This window comes from Pipra filicauda, unplaced genomic scaffold, assembly GCF_003945595.2.
Source record: "Pipra filicauda isolate LSUMZ 115617 unplaced genomic scaffold, ASM394559v2 scaffold734_size124207_pilon, whole genome shotgun sequence".
Classification (NCBI taxonomy): Eukaryota; Metazoa; Chordata; class Aves; order Passeriformes; family Pipridae; genus Pipra; species Pipra filicauda.
In genome coordinates this window covers 326-20,811 of record NW_024104903.1, presented here as the reverse complement: position 1 = coordinate 20,811, position 20,486 = coordinate 326, and the positions used below count along the sequence as shown (strand labels likewise).

At 49.7% G+C, this 20,486-nt stretch overlaps 1 protein-coding gene and 1 long non-coding RNA gene across 2 annotated transcripts; both read right to left on the bottom strand.

The window, feature by feature from the left end:
- Positions 1-420: 420 nt before the first annotated feature.
- Positions 421-16,834, bottom strand: LOC113990981 (DNA topoisomerase I, mitochondrial; the record flags this gene model as incomplete). Its single annotated transcript, XM_027726918.2, has 14 exons — positions 421-806; positions 1,881-2,030; positions 2,524-2,618; positions 3,329-3,456; positions 3,908-4,022; positions 5,522-5,590; positions 6,479-6,664; positions 7,684-7,827; positions 8,717-8,861; positions 9,841-10,028; positions 10,772-10,894; positions 11,519-11,640; positions 13,632-13,747; positions 16,623-16,834. Coding segments are annotated over 14 exons (1,896 nt in total), but the record flags the coding sequence as incomplete, so codon positions are not given.
- Positions 16,835-17,371: 537 nt separating this feature from the next.
- LOC120324869 lies at positions 17,372-20,020 on the bottom strand. The gene is made up of 3 exons (XR_005566542.1): positions 19,961-20,020; positions 17,710-17,782; positions 17,372-17,572 (listed from the first exon to the last, which is right to left on the bottom strand). It is a non-coding gene; the product is annotated as an uncharacterized LOC120324869 (long non-coding RNA).
- Positions 20,021-20,486: the final 466 nt, after the last annotated feature.

The following is a 20,486-nucleotide window of genomic DNA, read 5'->3' as shown; positions in this document are numbered from 1 at the left end:
TAAAAAAAACTCCCACATTCCCAAGTGAGATGTTCTCTCCCAGACCAAGATTCACCCACCTAGGGGTGGTTAGAGTACACTTGGCTCGTGCCAAGGTGAATTTTATCCCCCTGCAACATGAAGCTGCTTTTTAATCCAGGATCCTTCTCCTCCCTCCCACATTTTTTCATTTCACATCCTTGCACCTGCAAAACTTTCTCCTCTCCTGGAGGTGAAAGGGCACAAAACCCCCTGAAATGTAGAACTCTGAGATTTTCCCCTCCCTCTCATTTCACCCCCAATCCAAGCCCGGGTCTGACAGAACAGCTCAAACCTGTTCTGGCACTGTCACCACCTCGTATTTCCCACCCAGCCAATTCAAAAAGGGCTCCAACCACATCAAGGAGACAGGATTAAACTAGAGCTTGTTTATCAGCACAGTTAAGGTTCTCATTTAATCTTCTTCACAAAGGAAAAAAAAGAAAAACAAAATCCCAAGCACTTGGCAGCTCCGAGGATGAATCAGGAGCTCCCTCAAAGTCACTCAGGGCGAGGGTCACAATCAGCAAAACCCCCTCAAAAAGAAACCAGAGGTTTTCTTCTGTCTACAAAAAAGGCATCAAATTCTTCTCCTGGACAACCCCTCAGCCCCCTGCAGCAGCAGGGAAAAAATAAAAGAAGCTTTCTAGCAGCACCAGATGAAGGACTGAAGGTGGAAGCGGGCTCAGAACTCAAAGTCCTCGTTGGCCATGGCGATGGCCCAGGCGAACTTCTCCCTCTGGGTCTTGTTGTAGATCTTCTCGATGGGCACCCCGAACTTCTTGCACCTGTGAGGAGCACAAGACACGGGGTGTGTTTGGTACCTCCCACCTCAGGGAGATGTTCCAACACTCCCCAGGCCCAATGACCCACCCCCCCGAGTGCTCCAGGCTGGAGGGGCAGAGACCTGGAGATGCTCGTGGACACGAGCCAGGTGTGCCCAGGTGGCCAAGAAGGACAGTGGCACCTGGCTTGGATCAGAAATAATGTGACCAGCAGGAGCAGGGCAGGGATTGTCCCCCTGTGCTGGGCACAGGAGAGGCCACACTTCAGATCCTGGGGTGGGTTTTGGGCCTCTTGTGACAAGGAAGACATTGAGGGGCTGGAGCGTGTCCAGGGAAGGGAATGGAGATGGGGAAGGTCTGGAGAATAAATGAGGAGCAGCTGAGGGAGCTGGGGGGGTTCAGCGTGGAGAAAAGGAGGCTCAGGGGGGACCTTCTGGATCTCTGCAATTCCCTGAGAGGAGGGAGGAGCTGGGGGGGTTGGGCTCTGCTCCCAGGGAACAAGGGACAGGACAAGAGGAAACGGCCTCAAGATGCACCAGGGGAGGGTCAGGTTGGACATCAGGAGGAATTTCTTCATGGAAAGGGTCGTCAAGCACTGGAATGGGATGCCCAGGGAGGTTTGGAGTCCCCATCCCTGGAGGTGTCCAAGGAAGGCCTGGACATGGCACTCAGTGCTCTGGGCTGGGGGACAAGGTGGAGATGGATCACAGGTTGGATTTGATGATCTTGGAGGTCTTTTCCAACCTCAGTGATTCTGGGATTCTGGGATTCAGTGTCCTCCCCACTCCAGGTGCAGCATCTCCAACCCAAGTTCCTTAAGCAAATAACTCACTGTTGAAGACTTGCCAAGTGACCCCCTCTCACCCTAAATCCAGTTATTTATATCAAGTGGAAGCCATAATTTGGGATCCACTGTCATGCCCCATCCCTGGAAGTGTCCAAGGCCAGGTTGGACGGGGCTTGGAGCAACCTGGGACAGTGCAAGGTGTTCCTGCCCATGGCAGGGGGTTGGAACCGGGTGAGCTTCAAGGTCCCTTCCAACTCAAACCATTCCATGACTGCACATTCAAGATTTACCAAGCAATGCTAATCCTGGGATCCAGGTAATTGAGCTTGGAAGTGCCCAGAGCTATCTGCTTGTTCTCCTCCTTATCTGTGGCCTGGACATTCAGCCTGGCCAGCTGCTCCTCCAGCCTCTTCAGCAGCTTCTTCTTCTTCTTCACATTCCTGAGGGCACAGGAAGAAAAAAACACAGAGGAAAGGCCTAAGCTTAGAAATATTCCAGAATGGAAGAATCAAAAGAATCTTGACTTATTTCTCCAGGACTTTGACCTGGTAAGATGCCTTTTATTTTTATATAAAATAATATCATTCCCACCACCAAAGATGGGCAGACACAAAATCCAACATCCAGAGACCATCACCCTCAAAACCTTGGAATGGGTTACCCGGAGAAGCCGTGGCTGTCCCATCCCTGGAAGTGTTCCAGGCGGGGTTGGATGGTTCTTGGAGCAACCTGCTCTAGTGGAAGGAACCATCCACATGATCTAATACCATCTTCCAGACTTCCATGGGCCAAGAGGCACCTGATACCCCCCACCATGGGCATTCCTGTTCTCCTGAACTGCCAGGAGGGTGTTGGACCAAAGCATCCCCACCCACGGGCTCTCCGTGCAGAGAATCCCCCTGCAAGACAGGATTCCAAGGAAGAGCCACTCACGCTTCTGCTTTGGCATCTTTTGAGTCTTCCAACTCATCTTCAGCTTTTTTCAGCTCTTGCTGGGCTTCCTCCACCTGTTTCTTCTTGGCATCGATCTGGGAAGATGAAAAGAAAGTCAGACCACACTCCTGTCTTTCCTGGAGGTTTCAGCTGCCTCCCTTTTCCCCTTCCCACACCATTCCCTAATTTCTTACCAGCCCTACCCCAGTCCCAAAAACCTGTCGCTGCAGCACCTGCTGGGCTCAAGCATTACTTTGAATCTTGCCAAGAGATTCCAGAAACACTTGGAGCTCCTAAATCCGTTCATCTTGTGTCATTGCCTGAGACCAACTGGTTTGTGACAGTCCCAGTCCCTCAGGGGAGTGTGAGCAAAAGCTGAGGACAATAACAAGTGGTAATTTGAGGCATTTCCAGAGCAGATCCATGGAATTTCCAGCTGATCCTCCTGCAGTCAGGACAGGAAAACCTGTTTCCCCGGTCCTGAGCCAGCTGTGCCAGAGTTGTGGCATCACAAAGAGCTTGGTTTGCAGGCATTAAGTGATGAAAACAGACCAAAACCACAAAAACCCACCCAAATTCTGTGCCAAGTGAGCTTCATCCTGCATTTGACCCTGGATCTTATCCCATCCCTCTCCACCCTGGGCACTGATGGCTCTGCACTGATTAAGCTCCACTATTCCCACTTCATTCCCCGATGAGCTTCATCAACTTGATCTTTGGGCATCACCTTCTCCCCCCCATCCCAAAAATAAAACTCAGAGACTGAGATCAGGCCTGAGGGCTCTCAACTTGGTCTCTTTCTCACCTTGGTCTGCAGGATTTCCATGGATTTGGCAAAGGTTTTGGGCACAGACCTCTGATGGTTGCACAGCACGGCCACAGCGCGGTTGGCTCGGTTGTAGGAGAGGAGCTTCCCAGCAACGTTGTCCTCAGCTGGGAATAAATGAAAGCATCACTCAGGCTCTTTCCTGGGGTTTAGGGAAGGCAGAACAACAGCAAGGCATTTGCCTTTCCCATCCTTTCTCCAGGGAGAGCGATAAGGGAATTGGGGAAGGACAACCGAGCATCACAATCTCTGCTGCTGAGACTCATGACCCATGTGCCCCAGGAGGTAATAATGGTGCAACCAACCAGCAAAACAAGGAAGGGGGAGACAAACAGTCCCACCTTGGCTTGAAATTAGTCAGAGTATTACTGAGTTAACTATTTCTCACCGTGGTTCCCAACCTGCTGCCCCGGAAGTGCTGCAATCCCATAAGTTACATCCTGCCCTACAAGGTAGTGCCAAGGGGGGGGGAGACAGTTCTTGGGACCCCAGTGGACATTTCTGAGCCCACTGGCCACGTGAAGCAGCTGGTGAGAGCCCAACCAGAGTGCAACTCACAGTTGGTGAGGGCCTTGAGCTGCTCCTGCAGGGTGATGGAGGCGTTGTAGGTCCTGAACACCTTGGCCGTCAAACCATCCATCAGGTGCTGGAGATGTTTGTTCAGGAAGGTTGTCTGGGGGAAAGGAGACAGGACAAAGGCTACAGAAACCTCACAGCAGGAACTGGGGCGGCAGGACAAGGGGGAATGGCTTCAAGCTGAAAAGAGTAGGTTTAGATGGGATATTGGGAAGAAATTCTTCCCTGGGAAGGTGGGGAGGTCCTGGCACAGGTTGCCCAGAGAAGCTGTGAACCCTTCTTGCCCCAAATCCAGTTATTTGTAGTGAATAGAAGACTTAGTTTGGGATTCAGTATCATGCTCCAGCCCTGGAAGTGTTCCAGGCCAGCTTGGATGGTTCTCGGAGCAACCTGGGATAGTGGAAGGTGTCCCTGCTCGTGGCTGGAGGTGGAACTAGGTGATCTTTAAGGTCCCTTCCAACCCAAACCATTCCATGATTCTATGAAAGAGAAAGAACAGAACAAGCAGAAGACAGGAAAATAAAGCTCTTGTTTTTCACACCCGCTCCTGCCTAAGAAACCAAATTAAAAACCATGAAATTCTGAAGTTTGTAGATCCACTGGTCGGGTCAGGTCACCATCTACCCCAAACTGGCACAAATTCCACCTAAATCCACAAAGAATCTCCCTGGAAGTCAACAATTTCTGCCCAGCCACGTCCAAGAAGACACATCTTGGCCTGTGGGGACACCGTTTAGTGCTGAGTGTGGTTAATGCTTGGACTGGATGATCTTGGGAGGGCTTTTCCAACCTTAATGATTCCGTGATATCACCCAATATATGATCTCAGATCTGTTCGACATGTTGGGGCTCCCTAGGGACCCCACGGCCCCATCCCGGGGCTCCCTAGGGACCCCACGGCCCCATCCCGGGGCTCCCTAGGGACCCCACGGCCCCATCCCGGGGCTCCCTAGGGACCCCACGGCCCCATCCCGGGGCTCCCTAGGGGGCCCCACCCCGCGGCCCCATCATCCGGGGCTATCCCTCCAGGGACCCCGCGGCCCCATCCCGGGGCTCCCTAGGGACCCCACGGCCCCATCCCGGGGCTCCCTAGGGACCCCGCGGCCCCATCCCGGGGCTCCCTAGGGACCCCGCGGCCCCATCCCGGGGCTCCCTAGGGACCCCACGGCCCCATCCCGGGGCTCCCTACGGACCCCACGGCCCCATCCCGGGGCTCCCTACGGACCCCACGGCCCCATCCCGGGGCTCCCTACGGACCCCACGGCCCCATCCCGGGGCTCCCTGGGGACCCCACAGCCCAGGGTAGAAAAATCCCAAGGAGATGAATGAGGAGGATCAAAGGAGCAGAAATCCACCCCCTTAGAAGGGCCACGAGCAGAGATGCCACCAGAGCACAGAGAGGATGGAAAACATCTCAGAGAACCCCCCCAGGTCCATCCAACGGTGATAGTGGTGTCTCTGAGGGTGGAATGACTAAAAGCAGGGAAAGGGGTGGCACTGAGCAGCACCAAAGGCTGGAGGGGGGAGGTCCCAGCTTTGCTTCTCCCCCCTCTGGGCCACCAGTGCTGGTTGAGAAGATCTGAGGTGACAACTCACAGTGAGCCTGTCAAAGAGGTCATCGGAGGGGTCCTTGTTCTTCATGAACAGCTGCAGGTTCTTGAAGACCTAAAGATGGGGGGAAAGGATGGTCCTGGTCAGGGACAAGGTGGAATTGCTTCCAGACATCTCCCTCATCTCTGTCTCCTCATCCAGATGGACTCAGATCCACGCCCACCAACCTTCTCAACTCCAAGGGCTGCCCCTGGTGCCACACTGGGGCTGTGCCCCCAAACCTTTCCCACCGCTGACACTCCAGTTTTCCCCCCAAAACGCCATTAAAATCATCCATTCCACAGGCAAAGCATTTTTGATACTTTTAAATATATAAATACTTACATATAAATATGTAAATACACATTAAATATAAATTTATATTTATATAATTAAATCTAAATGAAGACATTTCAAGTTCTGGTGCCAGGTAGCCAACTGAGGATGCTCCAGAAAGAGCTTGGGAATTCTCCTCTCCCCCCCTCCAAAGAGCTGGGAATTCTCCTCTCCCCCCCTCCAAAGAGCTGGGAATTCTCCTCTCCCCCCCTCCAAAGAGCTGGGAATTCTCCTCTCCCCCCCTTCAAAGAGCTGGGAATTCCCCTCTCCCCCCCTCAAAAAGAGGTGGGAATTCTCCTCTTCCCCTCAGAAGAGGTGGGAGCTTCTTCTCCCCCCCTCAAAAGACTTCAGGACCTTTCCTCTCCCCCCCCAAAAGATTCCAGGACCTTTTCTCCCTCAACAGAGGTGGGAACTTCTCCCTCCAAAGATCCTGAGACCTTCACGGTCCCTGGGGCAGAACAACTTGGCAAGCCCCCCTCCTCCGAAGTTTCTCCCCGTTCTCCAGGACAAGGAGATGGTTTTAAGGCACAAGAGGCACCTCTGCCAGAGGTTTTGGATGCGGATTTGGGACTGACGGACACGGGGCTGACTTGAACCACCTGGAGACCTGGCACTGCCCCCGCTCACCTGCTTCTCCACTGCCACCTTGTTGTAGTAGCGGATGGAATCCTTCCCAAGGAAGTCCAACTCCACCACGTGCTCCTGCCCGTCCAGCCGGGGGTGCAGCCGGATGTGCTCCACGCGCAGGGAGCAGCAGCCGACCGTGTCCGCCGTCTCCCCTTCCTCCTTCTCGTTCCCGGCTCTCAGGGCCAGCTGGAAGGGAGACAGGGAGTCATCCACCCCCATCCCACCTCGATTCCCCCTTTCCAAGGTTGTTAAAGTGGATGTGGACACGCGGGGGAAGAGAATCGTGGAATGGTTTGGGTTAGAAGGGACTTCAAAAATCATCTCGTTGCAACCCTCTGCCGTGGGCAGGGACACCTTCCACTACTGTGGATTCCTCCTCCCTGGAAGTGTTCAAGACCAGACTGGGTTAAAGCCTCATCCAACCTGGTCTTGAACACTTCCAGGGATGAGGAATCCGCAGTTTCCCTGTTCCAGTTATTTGTATCAAGTGGAAGCCATTATTTGGGATTCACTGTCATGCCCCATCCCTGGAAGTGTCCAAGGCCAGGTTGGATGGGGCTTGGAGCAACCTGGGACAGGGAAACTGTGGATTCCTCATCCCTGGAAGTGTTCAAGACCAGATTGGGTTAAAGCCTCATCCAACCTGGTCTTGAACACTTCCCTGTTCCAGAGCCTCAAGGACAGCTTTCTCAGGATGGTGTCTCACCGGAACCCTGGTGGAAATCAAACAGCAGCTGCCTCCAGCAAGAGAAACCCTAAAATATCCCCCCCCAGATGAAGGTTCTCTGTCTTCCCAGTGGGGATTTTGCCACCACATGGAGACACAAGTGCAGGTGAAGCCCAGGAAGGACAGCACAGCTCCTGCTCTGCTGCACAACTGCACCCTCAGGGAATAGTGGGAATCACCATCCATGGTCACACCCCATCCGGGCTGGATGGGCACTGGAGCCATCCAGGCAGGATGGGCACTGGAGCCACCTGGTCTAGTGGAAGGTGTCCCTGCCTGTGACAGGAGGTTGGAACTGGATGATCTCGAAGGTCCCTTCCAACCCAAACCATTCCACGATCCCATAATCGCTGCCAAGATTCCTCACATAGAGCACGAGGAATCACCAAAAAAACAACTCCAGGGCGGAGTGGATCAGGCAATTCCCAACTTCCACATGGATGGGGGACCCAGGGACTGGATGTGAGGCTGTGGGTACCTTATCAATGAAGTAGAGGGCCACTGCTCTTTGCCTGTTCTTCATCTCCTTGGATTTCCAATCCGCTCGGTACCGAGCCCGGATTTCATGGACGACGTCCTTCAAGCGCCGAGCGACCTCATACTTCTGCCAGTCCTTCTCCCCCTGGAAAGGGAGGCCAAGACATTCTTCAATCAGTGTCCCACCTTTATTCCACCCCTTCCAGTCTAACCCTGCTCTGGGAACACCTCCAGCATCTAAATCCTGCTCCAATCCCGCTGTTTCCTTAGGAAATAAAGGGAGGCCAAGACATTTTTCACTGTGCCCCACCTTTATTCCACCCCTTCCAGTCTAACCCTGTTTTGGAAACACTTCCAGCATCTAAATTCTGCTCAGAGCCCGTTGTTTTCTCAAGGAAAAATCCACAAAGTGGAAGAACTGGAGCAGAAGCAGCTCATCCAAGGTTTCTGTGCCCTCTGCTGGCTGAGCTGGATTTGGGATCGTGGCCAAGTCGAGGTGTTCTCCACCAGGAGTGCCCAGCAAGGAGCCAAAGTGGTCAAACACTGCGTGGCCACGGCCACCACTGCCTGGACACCACCAGGGAGGGACACAACACTCCCTGGGCTTTGCCCAGCTGGGATTCAGTGCCCTCATTTACTTGGAACACTGGAAAAAGCCTTAAATCTCCTTTGCTTTCTTCCCATGGCACTAAAGACCATGATCCCACTTTTCCCCATGAGTGAACTCCACCCCATGGACTCTGGTCCCTGTGGACCCTCCCAGCTCCTGCCAGGCTTCCAACAGCCTTCCCTGGACACACATGAGGAATGTGGCACAGGCAATATTGGAATGTTGGCTCTGCCAGCAGCAATCCTTCCCTGGAATAGGATTAATGCTTAACAACCATCTGTCCTTCTCCTCTCACCACCCAACGACACACAGATTCCTTTAGTTCACCCCGGTCTTTTTTTTGGGAAAGGTGGAAAAAAAAAAACGGATTTTTGGTGCTGTGCCACATCTCTGCTTTCCCTGATCTTTCCACCACCATTCCAACCTTCAGCTTGGAGCTGGGGTTCAGCATGATGTACTTCAGGGTGTTCTGGATGTTCTCTGTCCACGAGGCCAACCAGGTCACTGTGTTGTCAAAGCGAACCTCCTTCCACTTGTGACCTTCTGGGGGCTCGGGAATCTTGGAATCCCTGTGGGAAGAGCAGGATTAAAGCCCTGAGACCATGAAGGAGATGGGGCTTCAGCTCGACTTCAGTGAGCCAAGGACGGTCACAGAGTCCACAACGTGGAATTGTTAAGGTTGGGAAAGTCCTTCAAGATCAGGAAGTTCAACCATTAAACCAGCACTTCCAGGTCCACCAATAAACCGTGTCCCCAAGTGCCACATCTACAAATCCCTTCAGGGCTGGGGACTCCACCACCGCCCTGAGCAGCCTTTCCTAGTGCCTGACAACCCTTTCTGGGAAGAGGTTTTCCCTCACATCCAACCTAAACCTCTCTCCTGGGACAACTTAAGTGATAGGACAAGAGGAAATGGCCTCATCTGGGAGAAGAGACCAACCCCCACCTGTCCACCCCTTTCTTTCAGGGAGCTGTAAAGAGAAATAAGGTCCATCCTGAGCCTCCTTTTCTCCAAGCTGAGCCCCCCCCAAGCTCCCTCAGCCACTCCTGGTGCTCCAGACCCTTCCCACCATCAGGTCTTTTATCATTTGGATGCTGAAGACAAAGGAGAACTTTCTGGAGGGGAATGTTTTGAATCAAAGTCTTCAAATGGGTGGTTTAAGACCAACCCAACTCATCTAATTTAGCACTTAGAGAAGACTCTTAACCCAATCACTGCCTTCCTCCCTCCTCCAGGGACGATCCTGGTGCTTCCAGGCAGCGTGAGGGGTCCAAAAAATTAGGAGGAGCACAGAGTTGTCCCTTCTTCCAAGAGGCAGCAAGAGAACCACGGGTTGTTTATGGTTGATTTTGGATGAACCAGTGGGAGATGGAGCTGCTTGAGCAGCTTCCTGGCCACTGGAGATCCACAGAGGAATTCTGGAGGTGACCAAAGAGCTCCAGCAAGTCCTCAGGGCATGGAAAGCAGGGATTGCAGGAGATGGTGAAATCCCAGGATCCTGCTCCTCCCGGTCCCAAAACCAGCTCCAGGAGCTCATGGCAACTCACCTGCTGCAGTTGATGATCACATCTTCTGGCATGATCCTCTTCTTCAGCATCCCCATTTTGGGGTGGTCGCCACGGCCACGGAACAGCCCCGGCGGCTCCGTTTTGAAGTTGCCGATCTTCTCGCGGTGCCCATCCAGGATGCAGTAGCCATATTCCTCCTGGATCTTGTCTGCCTCCTCCTTCAGCTTCTGAAAGAAGCACCAGGACACCAAAAAAAAAAAAAAATCATGGAATGGTTTGAGTTGGAAAAGACCTCCAAATTTATCTCATTCTTATTCCACCTCCCTGCCCTGGGCAAGGACACCTTCCACTAGCCCAGGTTGCTCCAGGCCCCATCCAACCTGGCCTTGGAGACTTCCAGGGATGGGGCAGCCACAGCTTCTCTGGGCAACCTGTGCCAGTGTCCCACCACCCTCCCAGTATGGAATTTCTTCCCAACATCTAATCTAAACCTACTCTCATCCCACAGGATGAGTTTTAACCCCCATGGTTCGTGTTTACTCAACACCACCCCCCTTTCCCTGGAGAAAAGGAAGGCTGGGAAGGCAGAGCTCAGAGGGTGGGAGAAGGAGGTAAATCCATTCCCAAAAGGTGGCTCATCTCCATCCACTCTGCAAACCTTCCCAGTGATGCTGATGGAACAACCCCAAGGGCCACCAGTCCCTCAGCAAGGTCCACCATCCTCTGGATAGAGCAGGACCCAAAACCATGGTCCAAGGATGGTTGGCAGGTTGGAAAACCATGGAAAGGGCAGGACCTGCTGATAAAATTCACGAAGAGGAGAGGATGATGGTCATGGAGACAGAGCTGCTCCAAAGAGGTCCCAGGGCATTCCAGCAGGAAAAAATGACAAGCAGGAGCCCAAACACCCCAAAGCTGGACCCCAAAACACCGTTATCCAGTCCCAGATGTCCCAGGGATGAGTCCTGACCTGCTTCTCCTCCTTGGGGAGCGCTTTCCGTGCCTCGCTTTTGTCCACAAAGTACTTGTGGATCTCACTGAAGTCACACTTGGCCAGCTCCTGGATTATCTCCTGCTCCTCTGAGGTCATCTCCTGGGGAAAAGGTGGGATGGGCTGGATAAAGCTGGGAGACCAAACTAACCTCACACAGTTTGTGCCTCTCCTTCCCAGAAAAGGGAACAGAGACCCATATTCCACCTCTCTGGAAAAGTATCAGGAGGCACAGCCACATCCAGCTTCCACAGAGGGAGGTCTGGATGACCTTCAGATTCAACCAACACCCAGAGAAACAAAATGCAGCCAAAGCTGGGGTGGAACAACCTCTGACATGGAAAAAAATCCCCCAAAAACCACTGCAGGAACTTCAGGGACTGCAGAAGGTGCACAAAAGGTATTTGGGGGGGTGTAAACGCACCCTAGCAGGGCTTTTGGTTTTATTTAGGACCATAAGGTTGTTCCTTCAAGCCCCCAAATATTTGGGAAGCTGTTTGGAAGATCCAGCACCTCCTCCCATCACCAAAACTCGGGGGGAGCACAAGTGAAGCCCTCAAAGATGCTGCAGGCAGCAAATCCCAGCCCAAATCCCCCCCAAACCAAGGAAACAAATCAGAATTCGGGATTTCATAGTTATAAATAAGCCATAAAAGCCTCTCATTCCCTCCCATCCCACACCACGGCCTGATGATGGATATCAAGGAAGCCTTCCCAGGGATGTACCTTCCTCCAGTCGTGGAAGAAGTTGTTCTGGAAGATCTCCTTGGTCGTGTATTCGTGGTCGAGCATTTTGGCATAAAATGTGGCAATTTCCTCTGTGGTCAAGCTCAGCTTCAGGGGTTTTCCTGGGAAAAGAGAGGACCTTCAGCATCAGTTAAGGGAACAGCCCAATCCCAGCATCCTTTGGAGACTCCTCACATTCCACGCTCCACCAAAACAGGGACAAAGGGTGAGAAGAGTCACTGGCAGGAGCTCAGCACCTCCTGCTCCAGGATCAACGTCCATAGCTCTTGGCACAGTGGAATGTTCCTGAATCCCACCAATTCCAGGAGGCAGGATCCTCCTTGGAGAGGTTTCACCTCATCCACGCAGATAGAACAACCATGGGATGCTCCAAGCTGAAGTTTGTAAAAGACATAAGAGGCAAGAGCCTCTCCTGGTTGTCCAATGGATCCAAGAATCATGGAATAGTTTGGGTTGCAAGGGATTTTCAGTTCCAAAACCCCTGCCATGGGCAGGGACACCTTCCACTAGCCCAGGTTGCTCCAAGTCCTGTCCAACCGGGCCTTGGAGACTTCCAGGGATGGGACAGGCACAGCTTCTCCGGGCCTGGGATCGGTTCCCGGGGCTTCTCCGGGCCTGGGATCGGTTCCCGGGGCTTCTCCGGGCCTGGGATCGGTTCCCGGGGCTTCTCCGGGCCTGGGATCGGTTCCCGGGGCTGGGATGGCCTGGGATCGGTTCCCGGGGCTGGGACTGGGATCGGTTCCCGGGGCTTTCCGGGCCCTGGGATTCGGTTCCGGGGCTTTCCCGGGGCGTCTCCGGGGATCGGTTCCCGGGGCTTCTCCGGGCCTGGGATCGGTTCCCGGGGCTTCTCCGGGCCTGGGATCGGTTCCCGGGGCTTCTCCGGGCCTGGGATCGGTCCCTGGAGGTGCCAAAGCCACCACCCTCTGCTGAGCTCTTCGCCCAGAGAAACACACTGAAACCAAGGAAGAACATCTTGGCTCATCCTAAGAATTCCTTGGAAACAGCTTTCCGAGGCAAGCTGGAGGAAAAGCAACCTGCAGAGCTCCAGGGGATGGTCCAATCCCACCTGGACCACTGGGGTTTGGGGTTCCTGGACTGCAGGCCATGGGGGGTCACAGCCTCAGAGCAGCCCCACGACAACCTACAGGCACCACGTGGTCCCTTCCGTGGTCTCCTCCTCCTTGGGGTTGTTGTCTGTCCACAAACACTTTTCCATCCAGGAATGGTGATAATTTTTAAGGAAACGAGCCAAGATCAAAGATTCCAGGTCAAAGCCACCGGCCCCGATCCACACAGCACACAGGTGGATCTCCAACAACTTCAGAGGTCACAGAGAAGGTTCAAACCCTGCCAGGGATCCTCCTGAGTCTCTGACAGCCCCATGGATGTCCCAGCAGTGCCCTCTGGTGTCTCCAGACACCTCCTTCCCCAAAATTGGCCTTTTTCCTACTGGAAAAAAGGCACAGGAAGGCCCAGGGATGGAGCTGAGGAGCACCAAGACCCCCAGGGAACGCGGTCCCCTCCCATCTCCAGCACCCCTTTGGCCAAGCCCCAAGTTGCCCCTCCTTGCCTGGATCCACCAGAAACGAGTTCAGGGATGAAGCTGAGAGCAGGGAGAAGACAATCCAGCAGAAATGGGAGGAAAACAAGGACAGCAGAGCTCTGGATCTGTCCTGGATCAGCCCCTCGGCAACGCCGGAGTTGCTGGGAGTGATCCTTGGTGACCTTGGGGACACCAGGAGCCACGAGCAGGAGCTCAGAGCACCTCAACCAAAGCCTTCCAGATTACACGGGGCGAGTCACTGAGGCCACGGGACAGGAAAATCCTGGTTTTCCAGCCGGGATGAGCTTCAACTCATCCTTAAAACTCAACCCCCAAAACGCACCTTAACGAGGAAAAAAACGGTTCCTCAGAGAAAAAAACGACCACCAGGATCAACTCGTGAATAACCCCAGAACTCCTTCCACCTCCAGTTCCAAGCGATGCCTGCAGGCTTTATCCCATGGGATATTCCTATTCCATACAGCAGAAGACACCAGTTGTTTTTCCAGGGAAGAGACAACCCCAGGTGCCATCCCGAGGCGGACGTACCGGCGTAATAAAAGCGAACGTCTTCGGGAAGGGGCTCGTAAAGGGGGGCAAAGTAGGGGCCCCTGTGCTCCAACTGCGTCCACTTGACTCCATCTTCCTTCTTTTCCTCTTCCCACCTGGGAGAAGACACAAAGGGGGGACCAGTGAGAACATCCTAAACCCCCGGGGTGAAGTTCCAGACCCCAAGTTGGCCCAAACTCCAGGTGAAATCCCGTTTTCTCCGCTCCCGCCTCGGTTTTCCCATTGTTTGAGACGAGGGAAGCCGCAAAGGAACCCAGGGAAAGGTGTTTTGAGGAAGGGGGTGGTGATATTGGAGGGATTCAGGAGAGCGAAGGGACCTCAAAGATCATCTCATTCCATGGGAAGAGACACCTTCCACTATCCCAGGTCGCTCCAAGCCCCATCCAATCCCTCCTGAAGAATTCCAGGGATGAGGCAGCCACTGCTTCCTCTGGAAAACCCGGAGCTGTTCCTCAGGATCATTCAGAACTTTGAGTTTGATGCAAAGAAGATTTGAACACATCTCCCCCCTCAGCCAGAAGAAACAGGATCTTGGCTGGAGATTCAAAATCAATTAATCAATTAATTAATTAATCAAATATAAAAGTTAAAAAGTGTCAGAACAACCTGAAAAAAAAAAAAAAAAATCAAAAAGCATGAAAAAGGGGAAAAAAAAAAAAAAGGTCAGGGATAAAAGAAGAGGTACAGCACAGGATGGGGCACTGGCCCTTTAATTCCAGCATCTCCAAGGGAAAAAAAAGCCAAGGATTGCTGGGAAAACACGGGCTGAGAGAGAGAAATTCCCCTTTCTTGCTCAGGAGGCGGCCCCGGAAGCATTTGGGATTTTTCTCCTTCCCCCTGGAAACGTGCAGGAACGGATGGGTTGTAGGAAAAGGTGGATTTTGTCAGAAAAACACGGGGGGGGGAAAAAGGATATTAAGGAAAAATCAATGAGTTATAGGAATTTTGGATGGGAAATAAATGGGGAATAAATCCAGTGTGGTAAAAGGTGGATTCTCCCACAAAAATACAGGGAAAATACAAGATATTAAGGAAAAAAAAAAATCAATGAGTTACAGGAATTTTAGATGGGAAATGTGCAGGGATAAATCCAGTGTGGCAAAAGGTGGATTTTCCCAGAAAAACACAGGGAAAATAAAAATACAAAGGAAATAACAACAGGTTACAGGAATTTTGGATGGGAAATATGGAGGAATAAATCCAGTGTGGCAAAAGGTGTATTTTGGAAGAAAAACACAGGGAAAATAAAAATATTAAGGAAAAATCAACAAGCTACAGGAATTTGGGATGGGAAACACGGAGGAATAAATCCAAATGCAAAGAAATCCAATTCCAAAAGATGCATTTTCCAAGAAAAACACGGGGGGGGAGATTTTTAATATATTTTACTTTTATTTTTCTATATTATTATTTATTTTTATTTTCTATATTTTATACAGATTGTTTATATATTTTTCTATATTTTTATAATACATAATATAATATAATGTGATATAATTATATTATATGTATACAAATATAATTATATACTACATACAAATATTCTATTTTATATAGTATTATATATTACTTATATTGTATAAATATCAAATAATATAAATATTAAATATCTTATATAATAGTTTACATTAATGTTTAATAACATTATCTACTGTATACAAATATAAATATAATTATATTTATATTTTTATTTTTTATATAGTTACCTTTATTTTTATTTATTATATATTTCTAGTTTTATATTTGTATCTATTTATTGTTTATTATATATTTATTATTTATTTAATATTTATCTTTGTTTATTATTTATTTTATATTTCTATTTATTTATTATATTTATATCAAATAATACACATATTAAATATGTATTAAATATTAATATAAAATATTATACAGAACATATATATTATATACAAATATAAATATAATTATGTTTCTATTTCTATTTATTTTTATGTTTTTATTATATATTTTATTTAAAATGTGTCTTTATTTTTATTTATTTAGTATATATTTATTATTTAGTTATATTTGTATCTTCATAATATATCTTTAATTATTATATATTATTTATTTTATATTTGTATATTCATTTTTATTTATTTATTATATATAATTTATTTTATATTTTGTATTTATATTTATTATTTTGTTATTTTTATTTGTATATTTATGTTTATTTTCATTTATTTTTTATTTTATATTTTTTATTTCTATTTTTATATATAATACATATATTATATTTATATTTTATTATATAATTTGGGCAAATTATCTCCTTGCACCAACTCCAGGCATCTCCCTTCTCTGGTTGGACACCAGAAAAGGCATTTCTGGAGAAATAACTAAAACCAACTATTAAATAAATACCTTAAATACTAAATTATAAAGAAATATCTCCAATTTTGCAGACACTGTTGGGTTTTCTCTCTCAGCCCCTTCGTCCTGCCAAGAGTGACGAGTTCAGGGCTTCAGAAAATCCAGCAAAACAGGTAAAAAATGGCAACAAAATCCAATTTTCACACTTTTGCCCCAAGAAATAAAACCAAAAATTTAATTTTCAGTTTTACCTTAAGAAATAAAACTCAAATTCAATTTTCCACACTTTTGGCCTTAGAAAGAAAACCAAAAATTCAGTTTTCAGTTTTACCCCAAGAAATAAAACTCAAATTCAATTTTCACACTTTTGCTCAAAGAAATAAAACTAAAAATTCAATTTTCAACCTTTACCCAAAGAAATAAAACCAAAAATTCAATTCTCAATTTTACCCAAAGAAATAAAACCAAAAGTTCAATTCTCAATTTTACCCAAAGAAATAAAACCAAAAATTCAATTTTCACGCTTTTGCCCTAAAAAATAAAACTCAAAATTCCATTTTCACCCTTTTACCCAAAGAACTCAAACCAAAACCCCCCCAAAGCATCCGGGTCGGATCTTCCCGGGGGGCCAAAAGCACACGGAATATTTACCATTTCCACTTGTTTTCCGCCTCTTTTTCCTCCTCTTTCCGCGCCTTTTTGTTGTCCTTTTCTCCTCCTCCTTCCTTGGATTTCCTTTTCCTGCTTTTCCCTGGAGTCTCCTCCTCTTCCCTCTTCTTCTCCTCCTTCTCTTGCTCTTCCCCCTCCAGCTTTTTCTTCTTGCTTTTCCTCTTTTTCTCTTTCCCTGGTCCATCTCCCTTCCCTTCCTCCTCCTCCTTTTCCTGCTCCATCCCCGTGCTCCGTGTCTCTCCCAACTCTTCCTCCTCCTTTACTCCTTTTCCATCCCCACTTCCCTTTCCCACCTCACCTTTTCCCCCCATTTCACCTCCTGCTCCTTCCTCTCTTTCCTCCTCCACCTTTTCCTCCTCCTTTACTCCTTTTCCATCCCCACTTCCCTTTCCCACCTCATCTTTTCCCTCTGTTTCACCTCCCACTCCTTCCTCTCTTTCCTCCTCCTCCTCCATCTTTTCCACCTCTTGCTCCTTTTCCTCTTCCAACACTTTTTCCTTCTTTATTCCCTTTTTCCCCACCTTTTCCACCCCCTCAACTTTCCCCTTCTTGTGTTTCTTCGCTTTTCCCGTCTCCTGGTTTTCTCTCCCATCCCCCTGTCCCTGAAATCCGTTGCTTTTCCCTCTTTCGGCTCTTCCCTGTTCCCCTTCCCAATTCCTGCCCCCATCACCCTCCTCCTCCTCCTCAATTCCCTCCATCCCATTCCCAAATTTATCCTTCTTCCTCCCTCTTTTCCTCTTCAATCCCTTTTCCTGCTCTTTCTTTTCTTCTTGTTTCTTCTCTCGTCCTTTTTTGCTTTTCAGGACTTGGGAATCCCATTCCTTTTGTGGGACAGGGGGATCCAGCTCCTTCTCCTCATCCATCTCCAAATTCCCAGGATCTCCAGAGGGGGAGGAAATCCCACCAGCGACACCATCACTTGGCTTTGGGATCTGTGGGAAGCAGCCAGAAGGGAAGGAATGTTGAGGTTGGGAAAAGAGAGAGGTTATCCCAAAGCCCAGGAGTGGCTGAGGGACGTATTCCATGCAGGATAAGATCCAGGGAATGTCATTCCTCCCAGATTTCCTACCCCAATTCCATTCTGGCTCTCCAAGAGCTGCTGTCCCACCGCAGGTCCTGCTTCCCGGGGTTTATCCTGGGACCTACAACGAAATTCCAGCCACTTCTCACCACCTTGGGGAGCACCAGCTCCACCTCTTCCATCCAAAATTAGGGAATTGCTCCCAAACAAGTCCTTGTTTCTCCTCCAGGGAAGCTCCACAGGTGTTGTGGCACACGGAGATATCCCAAAGCAGCAGCGGATTTTATCCACCTTTTATCCCACACGGATTTGATGGGATGAGGAAGCACAAGAAAAGCAGGACCATGAGGTCTCCAGACCAAATGGGCAACATTCCAAGGGAATATTCCCAGAGAAACCTCAGGGGAAAAGTTTACAAGGTTTGGGAGCACCAACAGCACACGGGACAGGTGGGATCAGGTTGGATATCATGGATATAGCGGAGGAGGAGATGGGACTGCTGGGATTGTGGGGACAAGCTCCTCCATCCCAAGGCAGCCTGAGGATGGAAAGGGAAGGCCAGGGAAGGCCAGGGAAGGCCAGGGAAGGCCAGGGAAGGCCACAAGTTCACAACAATCTGCAGGACAAGGAGTGTCCAAATCCACAATTCCTTCCATCCACAATATGGGTGGGGAACATGGGAATGTTTCCCTGCTCAGCACAGAGATCACTGGGATTTCTGGGATTTCTGTGGGACTTGGGAAAGATTACAAAGCACAACCTGGTCCCTATAAAATAACTCCTCCCAAGGTTTCTCCGAGCCAGGCAGGGAATTGGGACATCATCTTGGAGCTGCTCCTGTTCCCAAAAAAAAAAAATCCAAGCAAAATAGGGAGGAAGGAGTAGCAAGCCCAGCCTAAACCAAGCCTACATCTCCTCAGGGTGGATTTAAGATGGATATCGGGAAAATTCCTCACTGGAAGGGTGGGCAAGCATTGGAATGGGTTGCCCAGGGAAGTGCTGGAATCACCATCCCTCTTGGAAGTGTCCAGGAAACATAAACGTGGCACTTGGGGACGTGGGATAGTGGTTGGACTTGATGATCTTGGATGTCTTTTCCAACCTTAACGATTCCATGAGGGTTGTGGTGATGGTGTCCCCTGGCCCCACATGGAAATGTGGGGTCTTTTCCAAACTCTGTGATTCCAGGCTGGAGGTGACTGTGCCTCCATGTCCACATGGAAAGTTGTTTCTGTCCCTTTGGGGTCATTGTCACTTCCCAAGAAAGTTCTCCCAGCTGGATAAGGCTGGAGCTGAGCTCAGCCCATGGATCAGCCCCATTCCCTGCCTTTCCCAGCTCCTGGCACCCCTCAGCAGGACCATTTTGGAAGCACAGCCCTGATCCTACCCAGGAAAGAGCTGGAAAACCACATTCCTGCTCCCAAGGAAGAGGCTCAACAGAAGGGATGGGATGGTTCTCCTGGAATTCCAGGGGAGCCCAAACAGAAGAGCCACAAATTCCTGCTTTTATCCAAAACATCCCACACAGTTTCTACAAGAGACAGTGGAGGGTTTGGCCCTTTTCTCCAAATTAATTTAGGCTGATCCTTAATTACCTTAATGTGGGACAAAATAGGGCACAGGAATTTTTGGGATGGAAACAAAGCTCCCAAGGAAAAAAAAAACACCAAACCAGGAGCCAGATGCTTTTTCCAGCTGGAAGGCACGTCAGACCATCCCCACTAAACTCATTAGGGAAAAATATCCCAGGAAAACAAGCTCAGCCCTTCCAATCTCATTAACAGATCCATGACTCAGGAGGCAAAGTCCTTCCTGCCACCTTTTGGCATCGGCTCTTTATTCCAAAGGTCTCATTAGAGGCCTCTCAGTGGGCATTTTGAAGAGGCAAGAGAGGATTAACCTGCTTAGGCCCAGCTTTAGTCTGAGTTCAGCTTCTTATCTCTGCCCAGATCTAACCCAGGGAGAGGGAAGGAACAGCCTTTTCCCAGGATTTGGGAGGCTGGTTGTTCCCACCTCTCTGTTCCTGGAGGTGTTTGCAGCTGAGCAATCCCACCCTGCTGACTCAGGGAGCTTGGATGGGGCAGGACCTTCCCTCTCCACCCTCAAATCCCAGGATTGGGCCTTAAATCCCCCTCGGGATGTTTTTGGAAAGGTGTCACCGGTGAAGCTGCTCAGGTGGAGGCACCAACTGCTGGTTTGGGTGACCCAGGGCTGTGCAACCCCACAAAAAAAAAAGAAGAAAAAGGACAAAGTTCCCAATTCTCCGGGTAAAAATCATCCCAAAAGTGACTCAACTCACCCTGAAGAGTCTTGAAGCTCCACAGATGGCCCTTGGGGGAGGGTTCCTTTGGTCTCCTCCTGGAATATATTGGGAAAGGTGACCTGGAACAGGTATCCCAAGAGCAGCATCGTTCCCAAAAATCACCCAGCCCCTCACCCTGCCACCGTTTCCCCCTTCCTTGGCCTCCTTGGCTGGAAACCAGGAGCCCAAACCAGCCAAGATTTCCCAAGCTTTGAGGTTTTTCTGGGGTTAGGAAATCCCTGCCTTCCTTCCAACGCCACCATTAAAGTATTTTATGGAGCAAAAACCCCAAAGCTCTACCCCTCCTCAACCACCTGCCCGTTGGATGCACTGCTGGGATAGAATTCCAGGACTAACAGGAATGGGATGGCTCCAAAATAAAGATGCATCAAGTGCCAGCTTGGCCCTTAGGAGGGGAAATCACCTTTGTAGCAGATGGCAAGAGGGAAAAAGGGGTGGGGACAAAGCCACAGGGTGGGAAACACAAGAAAGGAACAAAATAAAGGGAAAATTGGGACAGAAC